This window comes from Bacillus rossius, chromosome 1, assembly GCF_032445375.1.
Source record: "Bacillus rossius redtenbacheri isolate Brsri chromosome 1, Brsri_v3, whole genome shotgun sequence".
Taxonomy (NCBI): domain Eukaryota; kingdom Metazoa; phylum Arthropoda; class Insecta; order Phasmatodea; family Bacillidae; genus Bacillus; species Bacillus rossius.
Window position 1 is genome coordinate 232631602 of NC_086330.1, and position 14522 is coordinate 232646123.

The 14522-nt window shown below is 39.0% G+C and overlaps 1 protein-coding gene across 1 annotated transcript in view; it reads right to left on the bottom strand.

The window, feature by feature from the left end:
- Positions 1-12350, bottom strand: part of LOC134527354 (U6 snRNA-associated Sm-like protein LSm4) — a 32497-nt gene extending 20147 nt beyond the window's left edge. Inside the window, exons 1-2 of the mRNA XM_063359962.1 lie at positions 12172-12350; positions 11999-12040 (exon numbers count right to left, since the gene is read on the bottom strand). Coding sequence (XP_063216032.1) covers positions 11999-12040; positions 12172-12174 — 45 coding nt within the window. The 5' untranslated portion in view covers positions 12175-12350. The remainder of the gene's footprint in view (positions 1-11998; positions 12041-12171) is intronic.
- Between the last annotated feature and the right edge of the window lie 2172 nt (positions 12351-14522).

Below are 14522 nucleotides of genomic sequence, written 5' to 3' on the forward strand. Positions count from 1 at the left end.
GGACTGGACATTTTGCTGCAGATTGTCATGTCAAGTTAAAGAGTAATGAAAAAATGAGGGATAATGATTTTGACTAAAAACCAACAATGCATTTTTAGCATGTATGTTAATAAACATGGAAAACAGTGTAACTAAGAGGTATTTAGATCCATGTGCATCAGTGCATTTGCCAAAAAAATAAGTTAAGGAATTGTGTGTTCAGTATCTAAGCTAAAAATCCTAATGGCAAACAATCCTCTCACGACAGAATCTGTGGGAAATGTTGATCTTGAGCTGTCAGTCAATGACAAGACCAGTCTCATCACAACCCACGAAGTGCATTATGCTCCACACATTGCAGCCAACCTACTCTTAGTGAGTAAAATCACAAGCAAAAGAAATGCCGTGATTTTTCATAAAAATGGTGGTAAAATAATGAACTCAAATGATGAACTGATAGCCTCGGCATCATTGAAAAATGGCATTTATCAGTTAGACACAGTGCAGTCTCCATGTGTTGATAGAGTGTATGCTGTCACTTGTAGTGAAGATCTATGACACCACAGGTTAGGTCATTTAAACAGAAAAGATATGAACTTGTTAAAAACAATTGCAGATGGGGTGCAGAACCTGCAGACAAGCAAGGCCCCATGTGAAGTTTGTGTCAAAGGCAAACAATCTCATTTTCCAATAAAACAAAGCATCTTTAGAGCAAAGGAACCCTCGGAACTGGTGCACACGGACTTATGTGGTCCCATGGAGACAGAATCCATTGGAGGCAGAAGGTACTTTTTTGTCCTCGTAGATGATTATTCTCAGTACACAAATGTAAATTTCCTGAGGTCAAAGGATCAGGTCTGTTCAAAGAATACTGTGCACTCGTTGAAACCAGAAGGGTCACAAAATAAAAATCTTGCGCTCATATAATGGGGCAGAGTTCGTAAACAGTGAGTTCTGCAGTTTCCTGAAAATGAAGGGCATTAGACACCAACACACTGTCAGAGCTTCACCACAGCAGAACGGGGTCACGGAGCATGCTAATCAGAAAATTGTTGAAAAGGCATGGTGTTTATTACAAGTTGCAGGACTGCCGAAAATGTATTGGGCCGAAGCTGTAGTGACTTCTGTCCATTTCAACAGGAGCCCGACGAAAGCCATTGAAGGAAAGACACAGTTTGAAGCTTGATATTCAAGGAAGCCCAAGCTCAGTTAAATCAGGATCTTCGGTTGTGAAGCCATGGCCCGAATTCCAAGAGAGAAGAGAAAAAAATGGGACCCCAAATCCGAGAAACTGATATTCATTGGTTATTGTGATAATACGAAAGGTTATTGCCTCATCAATCCAATAACTAAACAAGTGACTATCAGCAAAGACGTTGTGTTCTTAGAGGAAAATAAACTCAACAAAATGCCTTCAATGGTGAGAGAAGGCAGCGATTTCACCTCACAAACTGTTGGTGCAGTTGCGGATCTTGTTCCTCTACGGCCGGCGAGTGAAGGTTGTCCTTTGCCACAAACTGTGGCATTATCACTGTTGGTGATAATGAACAACTTATCTCTCAAGAACCAGAATCTAAGCAGTATAGGGAAATCAATAACTTTGCTGCAGATTCAGACAAAGAGTCCTTCAAGGGATTCAGGGGAAATAATGACTTTGAAGAAACCTGCAGTCCTTCACAGTTAAGAAGCTCTCATCACACCCCAAGGCCTAAAGATGTTGATCCAGATTTTGTGACTTACTTTGCTGCAGAAAACAACGAGCCACTCACAACAGAGGAAGCTTTGACAAGTCCACAAACTGCAAAGTGGAGGGAAGTAATTGATGAAGAACTATATTCATTTGTTATTAATGAAACTTATGAGTGGGTAGACTTACCATATGGCGCAAAGTCTTTAAAATCAAAATGGGTGTTTAAAATTAAAATCCGGACTCCAAGGAATATAAATACAAGGCTAGACTAGTAGTCGAGGGTTGCAGACAGAAGCTCGGTATAGACTACGAGGAAATCTTCACACCGGTAATCAAACACACTTCACTAAGATACCTCTTTGCACTAGCAGTAAAGGAAGACCATAAGATGGTGCTTATGGATGTGAAAACTGCTTATTTACATGGCCACTTAGATGAAATATACGTGCAACCTCCAGAATAGGAGGCCGGGACCACCCTTAGGGACCCTTCACAAAACGGAACGTGATAGTGACAATGTGAATTATGGTAGGACAGTACCATACCAGCAAGCTATTGACAGTCTCCTGTACCTGTCCCAAGTTTCTCGCCCAGACATATCTTGTACTGTTAATTGCTTGAGTCAATTTAACAACAACCAACAAAAATGCCATTGGCTTGCTGTCAAGAGGGTGTTCAGATACCTGAAATGAACTAGGGACTTGAAATTAGTGTGTGATAAAAAGGGAACCATGAGTTACTTAGCTACAGAGATGCCGGTGGGGGGGAGTGACAATAATAACTGACACTCAATTACTAGCTGCAGCGACAAGTTCATGGGCGGACTGGTTTCATGGGCTAGTAAGAAGCTAAGAACAGTTGCCTTGAGCACAGTCGAGTGAATACATGGCGCTAAGCTTCACTGTTCAGGAAGTCTTGTGGTTTAGAATGTTGTGTGGTTAACTGCAACCCAAACATGAATGCAAGCTATCCATTGTGAATTTTGACAAAAAAGGGGCAATACATCTACCTAAAACCAATGTAACCAGCCAAAGATCCAAACACATAGATATCAGGCATCATTTTGTTAGGGGGCATGTCCAAGACAAAACTATTGATGTTAATTATTTCTCAGCAGACGACATATCAGATATCTTGACAAAGCCCCTAACCAGGGAAAAACATAACCACGTCATCAATATCTTATGTCTTAAACAATTTCTTGTGTTTATTGTTTGTGTTCCTATATTGTGTTTGTTTTTTAATGTCATGAATTGAAATTTTTTTGTACCTACTTTCAAACAGTTTAAGGAAAAGTGTTGGTTTGTAAATTGTTTAAAACCTTAACTTTACTCTAGTGGTGTATTCCCACTCTTTTTTTTAAATCTGGTTATAGTGTGTATGTCACGGCCAATGCCGTTTATATGACCTTTATTATGTGTAGTAAAAGACAATCAGTACTTACTGACCAACGCATTATTATATAAACATGAGAATTCTAAGATGGTGTAAAATGCTTTAGTGCATCCAGATGAGTATTCAAATTTAATTTTATTAGATTAAATTATTTAATTTAATTAGATTAAATTACAAGAATTCAATCAAGACTGTATAAAAAAAACCTCTATCAGTCTTTCTTAAAGCCATTTTTAAACTCATAAAATATTAAATTGACTCCATCTACTGAATTAACATCGCTGGCACATGCAAATGTACTTTAAAAATTGATTTTAAAAAATTAGGTTATGAAAGGAATTTCTAACACAATTTCAGTTCATGTGATTTATTTCATAAATTGTTTTTTTTTGGAAATTATTTACTTCCCGAGAATAAAACTGCATTTAAAAATACTTTTACATATTTCAACACTATGCCGGAAATGAGGCAATGGTAACACAAATACAAAATAACTTAAATTCTAGAGGATCCGAAAGTAAAATAATTTTATTACTGTTTTTTTTTGTGACAAAGATACCTCATTTCTCTCATAAAACAGGTGCATGGAAAAATTTATATTAAGAACAAATCATCTTAAAACTAACTGGAACAGAACTATGTCTTTGAAATACATATGTCGTGCTGAAAGGATTTTTTGAAAGTACATCTAATTTAATTTTCTTACTTGCATGTAGGCCTATCATCACTTCTTCTAACAAAATAAAAATTGATCTAAGAAAGATTCAGAAAGACTAAAACAAAAATCAAATAAACAGCATTCAAATACATCTATGGAACACTGCCACAGATCCGATCCACAAACCCTAAAACACACTTACTAGAACATGCCATTCCAACTACAAAATATATTAAAATTATAACATTTAATGAATGGGTTGACATATATATTAAAACTATAACATTTTAATGTATTGGCCGGCCCTAATTTGAATATTACTATTAGGTTTCATATGGCATAGATAAACAGAATCAGAAACAATAAAAGATTAAGATAAAAAATCCCAGAGTTAGTGCTTAGAGTTGTTAAAGTCCCGCAAGGAAAAATTTAGGATGTTCCAGTCTCTTCAACGTAGTGATCTAATTGTCATGCTGTCGACATCACTAAGAATTTGGAAGTGTGGAGATTTTAAGTCAGCTGGCCGAAGGTGATTTGTTACATGCTACCAGGGCACCTTAGCCGTCCTGGATCCCCGAGGAAGGGAGCGAGGAATCTGTAGTCATGTCCGCTGCAGGCTCTTGAACCCTGTCTGTGAACAAGCCCAAATCGAACATGATCAGAACTGGTTCACAGAGTCAGTAAGTTGGCAAAAAATGCCCACTAAAAACGATGATGGTCGGCGAATAAAAGGTTGGCAAAAACTCACCAAACAGGGAGTGGCTCCTAGCGCTCAGAAAGGTAGCCCGCCATGATGCGAGGCGAGGACCAGCGCCGAACACAAGCCGTAGGCGCGGACGTTTCCATAAATGAATATAATTAGGAAAATTAGCAAATTGTAACTATTTCTACTAGGCACACAGACTGATAATCACTGGTTAAGAAAGAGATTACGGACAACATCCCTTGACTAGCCGACTACATTTTCGTACGACGACTGATTGAAGTCTTGCTGTCTGCTCGCCGATGATCCGAGGTGGTCTGTCTGCTAGCGCAGCGCGGAGTCCCTGCGGGGCGGCAGCGACTCGTGATTAAAACAGGTGATTGCTTTCAAAAGAAAGGCAGGGTTAACTTCGGCTTCCGGACCGAAAGGTTCTGAAGATTTCCGAGGGGGTGGTTGAGAAATACTGACTTTGATATCTCGACGTTGGTGTTAGTACCCGATCGCAGCGAGACCTACTGAGGGGTGTCCAAAACAAGAAGAGATTGTCTCGTGCATCTCTCGCACAAGGCGACTTTGAAAGCATGGAGCTTATGGAGGGTACTAGTGCAGCGCTCTGGTGGCCTGGAAATGAATTACGGGGCACTGCTTGTGGCGTGAGGTGCCAGGGGGCAGGCATTTATCGGGCGTTCAAACACCCAGGGGAAATAACTCGCAAATCCGCCACGAGAGGGCAGAGGCGGTAATTTCAAAGATTGATGGGTGTCCTTGGCTTCAGCCGGGGTAAGTGGCCAGTCAGTGAACTGGGCGCAGGGTTCCTTGGAAAGGCTGAAGAAAGATGTAAATGAGGGGGGGGGGGGGGGGGGGGGAACTGCATGACGGTGGAAAATTAGAGGCCAGATGCGTGCCAAGACATTGAGAAAAACGACTCGCGAGTGTGCCTCTCGGTGCTTGCCTCAGGAGAGCTCCGAGAAAAATAGGCTCTGTTAGAACACAGAGATAAGCTGTCTTGACCACGGATCAGAGGATAATTACAGGCGACGGGCGTGCACCCAAGCTGGGGTAAAAATATACACAGGCTGACTCGCAAAAGACTCTGCAAAATCAGATCTAGGGCTGGGAATGGATTGGGGAGACTGGCCTGACAACGATTAAATGGGAGTGTACAGAGAGCGGAAAAAGTTTAAGTTTTAGCTGCAAAATTACTGGTAAAATTTATGTTTCAAATTTCAACTTTTAAATAGTGCCCAAAAAATGCTAATTGGCGGCACAATTGCATGCTAATAATATGTCCTAAATGTCCAAATTCTGAAAAAGAACAAGAATACGTAATAAACTTTTTACTGATTTTGATGATAAAGGTGAAATTCAGTTTTCACAATGGGTCACTACTGATCGCAGCCATTTACAAACGTTGGTCCTTCTTTTATGAGAGTTTATTGATCTGCCTTTGAAGAAACTGGCAGCTTTAATACCATACTCATTCGTCCCTAAACAGCAGTTAAACTATGTGAAACAGAAGAAAGAAAACATTCGGCTAAATGAACATGGACTTTGCAGAAAACTATTATTTTGTTATCCAAGACGAAATTCAGTCATATCATTGGGTGTGTTCTGCTTGCACATTACATCCAGCAATTCTGTCCTTCAGAAAGTATGGAGGAACGTATAATATGTCTTTCTGCTTTATCTCAGATTACTAAACCATGATGTTCTCTTTTTATATAAGATTCAAAGAAGATTCAGCTTACTAATTTATAAAGAATTCCTTAACATTAATCAAGTGGAGTATATCATAGATGGTAGTGCAGCACAATCCAAGAATTTTAAAAGTTTGGTCAACCTCTGCTATCACTTATAAGATTTTGATTTAAAAACTTCTTGGACCTTTCGTGCAACAAGTCATGGTAAAATAGCTTGTGATGGTGTTAGAGGATGTGTTAAAAGGGCAGTATCTAGAGTGAGCTTGCAAAGACCGTATAAAGATAAAATTCTGACAACTGAGAAGATTTTTCAATTTTGCAATGTATACTTTATTAAAATTAAGTTTCAGCTGATCAAAAAAGACGACGTTCTCAAAGTGGAAGAAAAACTTAGCAAGAATTTCTCGGAGTTCCCAACTGTGCCTGGAACAAGATCCTTGCACTACCTACTTCATTCCACTATCTAAAACTATATTGGCAGCTAAGTGAATTAGCTCTGATGAGAATTTTTCATTAGAGTACTCTTACTGAAAAAACACAGAGCCTCAAAATTAAAAACAATCAGTATATGTGTTCAGTTTATGATGATAAGTGTTATATTGGGTTAGTGGTTGAAACATTATTTACACTGCTGATTCCGAAACTTGACTCTCAGGTTGGAAGAGTGCATTATACACTGACATCCATAAGTGAGAGAAAAATTACATCAAAATGGTCAAACTGGAATCAGCTTCTTCATAGATTATATTGATAAAGAACTTAAATTAGGCCTACTTCAGATATGAACAACATCAAGTGACACCGGTGTAGTAAAAAAATGCAGTTTTCATGAGCACAGCTAGGAGGCCTAACTTTGACTAGGTACTGTAATTCTGTCATTTTATTTTATTTATATAAACTAATGAACTGTATGTACAACAGTTAACAAAAATTACACCCTCCAAAACATTTCTTTAGGTGGGGTGAGGGTGAGAAGGTAAATATCCACATGACAAATTTTATTTCACTATTTTGTAGAAAATTTTGTGATCTTTCTAATGGTACCAAGCCCAAGATTGTAAATATTGTTACGAATGCGAGAGACCAGACCGCGATGCCAGGATCGGAACTGGCTGGCGGCCCTGTACGGTGGCCACGTGAGGTCCGCTGGCGTAAGGCATGCCACGCGCGCCTGCCCGGATTATGAAGGTCATTGCTACCCCCCTCCGCTTCCCACGCATCGTCCTACCTCGATGCTGTTCTCTATAGCTGAACGGCCTTAGGAATTCCGCGGGTCGCAGTGTGAGCAAGCGACACCACCCTTCTCGATTGTTCGGGCGTCGGGTCAGCCTGGGATGACAAGAAGGTTCCAGAAGAGCGCCACAAACTACTTAAGCAGTGATGCCGGCCTCCGCGACAGTTTTTTGGGAGTGCCGCAGGTGGCAAGAATTCAGCAACGTGAGCCCGCGACGAGTCCCATGACAAGAGTGTGCCGCGTGAGCGCTAAGTTCCGAGCGAGTTCCGCGACAGTTCAGAGCGGATTCCGAGCGAAGGGAACTGCGACATTGGCCGAAGAGGGTGAGAGGAACCTCCCTCCCCGAGTGGGGCACGACACAAAGTTCTACTGGATTGTGAAAGTGCGGCGACTGAGTAACACAAGACTGTGTGTGGACAGGCTCGAGGTAAGGGGCGAACTACTGTTGAGTCTAGCTCCAGTGAGGAGCGCTAACTGCGGAACTTGACAGACATTGAGTGACTTGAGTGATAAACATTTTTAAGTGCCAGTGATTTCATTTGAGATTGGACATTTTGAAGTAAAATTATTTATTATTAATGTAAATATTAGTAATCAATAAAAATGTAATAAAACTTAATTTGGCTATCCCTTACGAACCCAGTTCTCCCCACATTATAAACTGTAACAATATTAATAGAAAAAATTTATAAAAGGATTACTGAAATGATACATACAATTTTTGGTAATACATTTTTTCCACTTCTAACATAAATTGCATGTACGTACTTCTGGGCATTTAATTTAATTTTACGAGTGGTATTTGAAATCTACGTAAAATTCTGAATAAGTATGATGAATTTCACGATTCTACATTAATAACAACTGTTATTACAAATGTAGTTGAAACAAGATGAGTGTCACTCGACTTTAGTTGCAAATTAAAAAAATCCACCAGGGCTTTAAATTCCAAACTAGAGCCAATATTCCAAAAATGAAAAATATGGGTTCTTATATTTGTCTGAAGATACCATGTAGCCTACCAAATTTCATCAAAATCTGAGATGGTGGGGTGAATAATGTGTATCTTAACTGGATGATCTGGCATGGAATGACCCAACAACATACATTCAGCAACAACTACTCACCTCTCAGAATAATATTCAAATGTGAAGAGTTACATGTTTACATACTGTTTATAGGCCTCACGTTTGTGGAAATTTAGTGAAGAACAGTAAAGTGAACTTCAAACGAAATTACATACTCTCAAATTTGTCACTAGCATACACAAGAAAAACACTGGAATTTTTGAGCTAATGTTCCATCACTGTCCTGCAAAACAGCATTCAGTATTATAATAAATATCCCTAACCTAACCCAACCAGCTATTAAAACAAAGCAACATTATTTTTAATGTAGCTAACCTAACCAACCATTCACATAATTGCACCGTATTTGTAATGTGGTTACCGTAACTGACAATTAAAAAGAAAAACAATAAGTAAACTGCTTGGGTAATACGGTACCCACTTCTTAAAATATTATAATGCTCTTGAACAGAATCATCAAATAATATCATTAATTTTTTTTTTTTTTACAATATATAATGCAACAGTAGCTTATAAAGTCAGTTTTTATTTTGCTAAACAATTATGTGTAAATAAATAATGGGTACTTTTCAAAGGAAAGCCACTTTTCTGAAGGAAAAAAATTAAAAATTGCAAAACATTTGTTTTTCCATTTCCTAACATCTTTTTGAATCACTCCCTATGAGGGCATTGTGATACTTTAAGTATTTTACCAGTAGTTTAGTGTTTTAACATTATGGTTATTTTAAGTTAGGTAGGTACATTACAAATACTTTCATAACTATTTTGATAATGGTCGGTTAGGTTACAATACGTACATTAAAAATACTTTAAAATATTAGTTTAACTACTTAAAAATACATAGATATCATGTGCATGGATGCTCCCGTTAAGTTAGCTACATTAAAAACACTACAAATACAAAGGGCAATTGATTATGTTAAGTAATCTACATTTTAAACTGGTGATTACTAACGAAACATTGAAATGATTTTACACTATTTTAAATATACCTACCCAACATAAACACATCATTCTCACGATATCACAGTATGTTAATATTAAAACCTAACCTAACCTAACTACCTACTAAAATGGTATACTGCTGATAAACTACTTGACGTATTAAAACAGCCTCTTAGGAAATGATTAAAAAACATTTTGGAAAATAAAAAAAAATGTTTAATTTTTTCCCCAGAAAAGTAGCTCTTTCAGAATTACCAAATAGGGGAATCTGTATGAAATATGTTTTGTTTTAACTTTTTTTACTTAATTTTATTTCTTAATTGAAATGACAATTCTGTATTGCCAAATTTCACACCTGCAAATCGAAGACGGCCATATGTTTGGCTAGGCAGAAAGCATACGGGAGTCGTTCTTGAAGAATTTGGGCATTCTTAACTGTCTACTTTTGGTCTTCTTTTGTCATCCCACTCCCCACTGTCTACTGGGCAGCGATTCAGCTGATAGCCTAATGAATAAGGCCCATTCCACAATGGCATATAAACAGAAATGGATCACATAAATGGAGACTGATCAAGTAAACGGAGACAGGTCTCAAGGAACATTTTACTACCGCATCTGTTGCTAACGTAACAAATGACAACCAATGACATAAATAACATTTTAAGGTTACAAAATATTAATTTCATTATATATATATTATATGTAGGTAAATATGTATTGTACGGATTAGCGCCAAAAAAAATCGTACAAATATGAAATAACTTTCATTATATGCTATCTTACGTCCTCTTTTCAGAACCGCCTGCGGAGATAAAAAATTCCAAATACTTTTGGAGATATGGCCGTTCTTATTTTGCTATACCAGACGTGTGTAATAATTTGACCGTCGCCATTTTATATTTTGCCGTGTGCGCGTGAATGTCTAAATAACAGAAATTTTCCATTAGGTAAGGTTAGTTACATTATAAATACTTCAAAATAAACCAAAATTAAAAATAATATCAATTTATTTTACATGTTGTATAGTTTTAAGTATTTATAATGTAACTGACCTGACCTAACAAAATGGGACAAAGGTAGATTAGGTCAGGTCAGCTACATTATAAATACTTTGAAACTGAACAGACATTAAAAATAATAAAATTAATTTTATTGGTTGTTTAGTTTTAAAGTTTTTATAATGTAGCTGACCTGACCTAACAAACCGGGAAAAAAGGATGAACAGAATAAACTCACGTAAGTTTCTTTTTACATGATGTATTCGTTCACGTGAGAGTCCTAAGATCCACATAAAGTTCTGCCATTCCCGATTACACCCGAATATTCACCTTCGGCCAACCTCGGGATTTATTTATTTTTGCGCAGGAAAAATGAATTGAAATATTGAAGTGGTCGGATAGGTTAGCTACATTAAAACGCTTTAAAACCATTTGGATGGTTAGTTAGGTTAGTATAGCTACATTAAAATAAACAGAGAAATATTAATATTAATAAATAAACCCGAGGTTGGCCGAAGGTGAATTGTTCGGGTGTAATCGGGAATGGCAGAACTTTATGTGCATCTTAGGTTTCTCCGTTCGGGAACATCGCAAAAAAAAAAAAAAATCATACTTGTAAACAAGCAACCGTTATCGCCGCATGAGTGCACAGGATGAAAATTAAAAAATTCGATATCTCCAAAAGTATTTAGAATTTCTTATCTCAGCCGGGTTTAATGAAAAGAGGAAGTTTAAGAGCACAGAATAAAGGTATTTTCGGATTTTTAAATTTTTTTTAAAAAAAATCGCCAAAAAATGAAGATTAAAAAATTCGATATCTCCTAAAGTAATTGGAATTTTTTATCTCCGCAGGCGGTTCTGAAGAGAGGACGTAAGATAGCATATAATGAAAGTTATTTCATATTTGTACGATTTTTTTTGGCGCTAATCCGTACAATACATATTTACCTATATGTATAGACACAATTCTTTGAGATCATACCACAGACAGGATTCACATAATTAATAAAAATTAACCACAAAGTCATAATAGAATACTAAATATTCTTGTACTTAAAATAAATTCAACATGTTTAGAAACAGGCTGCCACTGTAACCATATACTCGGCCTAAGGCTCGTTCTACAATGACGTGGAAACGGAGGATTACGTAAATGGAGACAGATCTTACAGAACAGTGTTTCTACAATGGCATGCAGGCGGAAACTGACCCATACTGATTAGCTCGGGAATTCTGAGCTCTTACATTTACGTTACTCCGTGCGACCAATAGAAGCAGAGTACTTGGCTTCGGTGGTAACATGTTTATGTTCTAAACATGTTAAAAAATGTTTAAAGTAGAATAATACATAGTCATGTATTATAGGTTTGTGGTTTATTTTTATAATATATGTAAATTCTGCCTATACTACGATCTCGAAACCCAATGTTTTTATTTGATTCATATTTCATAACCTAGACGTAATTATGAAATTTTACAAGAGCTCCGTATACGTGATCCGTCTGTTTCCGTGCCATTGTAGAACGGATATTGTTATAACCAGAGATTTCATCTCTGGTTATAACAGCTTCCAATTTCCGTCTTAATATTTTAAATTACATAACTCACCATTGGATGATTCTGAGCGGTTCTCAATAATGACAGCGGCAACTAAAAAATAGTATATCAAATTATATAAACCACATACATACACACATGTCAACAGTAATATGTTAAATTTAAAAATAAAAATAAAGTATTACTTAAAATTTTCTGAATACAACGTACATAATTTAACTTACCATTTATTTAAATAATTCTACGCTTGTTTAGAAGTAAACACTTTTAAATTGTTTTCAATGTTCTTATCAAAGATATTCACAAATATCCAGCACCCGAGGTTGGAATCGCGTACGGTGTGATAATCTTGCAAGAAGCTTGAGTAAACGAAAAATATCTCCGAAAGTGTGCAATGCTCTCCGAAGTGGCGACAAATGAAGCGGGAATTTTAATAAAATGAATTATGCGTTAATATTTTTAATTAAATTATAAACATTACAAGGTGTTAATGTTTTAAAAAAACGTATTTGGTAGTATTTATGCTGTAATAATAAAATTTAGATATATACCAATGCTTGAAATATTCATGGAGAAGTTAATTTAAGTGTGTTAAAATCTGAAAGCCTTATTTTGCTTAAAAAAAAATTATGTGATAATAGTGGTGGATATTGGGATTTTTTTCCCGGGGAGGAGGGTACAGGAATTTTGAAAAAAAAAATATAATTTGAACACATGTATTTAAAATCTTTTACACTACTATTGACACGTTGTCGCCGCTTCGTCTCTGGTGAAGATGTGGAGACGGGGTAGACGTCACTCGGTCGTTCGGTAGTCGTGGTGTTTTTCCGGCGCCAGCTCTTGGGTAGAGCAGCCTCACACTCTAAAGCGGGAGTGGACCGTTCGGCCCAGTGCAGCTGACCGAGGACGTGCTGACAAGGAAGGAGCCCGCGGTCTCACAAGGAGTCGCTAGCGGAAAGTCTGAGAGCAGGAGAGAGGAATATGACTGCGGTCTCACGAAGAGTCGCTAGCGGAAAGGTTGGTAGTGGGAGAGAGGGATGCCCGCGGTGTCACAAAGAGTCGCTAGCGGATGGGTAGGCAGAGACAGATAGGATGAGAGAGAGAGAAGGAAGCCCGCGGTTTCACTAGGAGTCGCTAGCTGGGAGGGAGAGAGAGGTATTCCAATAAATCCACTATTACTTGTATTGGTGTTTATTCTCCCAGATTGGCTGGGAGAGGAGAGCTTATAATGATGTTTCTTCTCCGAGATTGGCTGGATGAGGAGAGCTTATAATGGTATTTCTTCTCCCGTATTGGCTGGGAGAGGAGAGCTCGCCGCTGACCTTAACAGGCTAGGCTCGAGGTGACCCTTAAGGAATTAAAAACCTTCCCCGGGTCGGCTGCCAGTCATATGTCCGCGAGTTAGAGGCGATGCGACGCGAAGTTCAGTTCAATCCAGTTTGTGGTAGAATTTTACATAATCCCATCCCTTTGGATCTTTTGCATTTACAATATTATTTACAAGTCTACAAAACATTCTTACAATACACACTTAATAATCTTCATAAATATTAACAATATTAACATATAAAACATAACTATAATACATTGTCTCTTTATATTTACAACTGCCATCTGGTGACGAGTGGTGGCACTACCAGGGCCATGGCTGGAATATTGTTCCGCGGACAGGGCTGTGACCCGGGTTTTTGTTTAAATAAATAGGAGGTACGACGTCAGACCCCCCCCCCTCCCCCCTGGAAAAGCCCGGGTCTAGGCCGTCCGCGCGCCCTCCAGCAGGCACATGATGCCTTCTCTCCTCGTAGTTGCGAGCATCAGGGCGGGCCTGCCGGTTCCGGATTCCCTGGGTCGCCATTCACCAGTGTGTCCAGTTCGCGGCTGGTGACATAATCTCTCAGGTACAGTGGGGGCCGGTGTCGTCGTCGGCGGTGTCTCTGGTTGTCCTCAGCTGGTTCCTCCACCTTGACCCGAAATTCGGCATCGGCGAGGGAGGCACCATGCCCCCATCCGCCTCGGCTAGGGGAAGGTGGTTCTGTTGTCTCAATGTCATCCGGTTCTGTCACCAGGGGCTGCTCCTTCGTGGTGCCTATGCCCGCCTCTGGTGTCCCAGTGACATCAAGAATCTGAATTCGTGCTGGGTGCCTCTGGTGCTGTCGCCTCGGGGTCGTGGCAGGGGCTTCTGCAGGCCTCTCCATTCTTGTCCTTGGGCTCAGTGTTCCCTGGAACAGATGCTGCATTCCTTGGGGTGTGACAGATTTGTGGTTGTCCGGCATCGGTCCTGTCACATCTGGAGTAGGGACCTCCATGGCATTGCCCCCTTCCGGGAGTGCTGTTTTCCGGATGTGGTTCCGGTGTAATTTTCGCATTTGTCTACCCCGGCGCACCAAATAAGTGCTTTGACTCAGCTGCTTCAGGATGCAGTGTGGTCCCGACCACCTGGGGCTCAGTCCAGCACAGTAGTTCCTAATTGCGTTGGACAGGGGATATGTGCGGACATACACGTGGTCACCTGGCTGTAGCTCTGGTGGTTGTCATGTGGTCTGCGGGGTTATCTGCTGAGTGTTGGCCCTCTGGT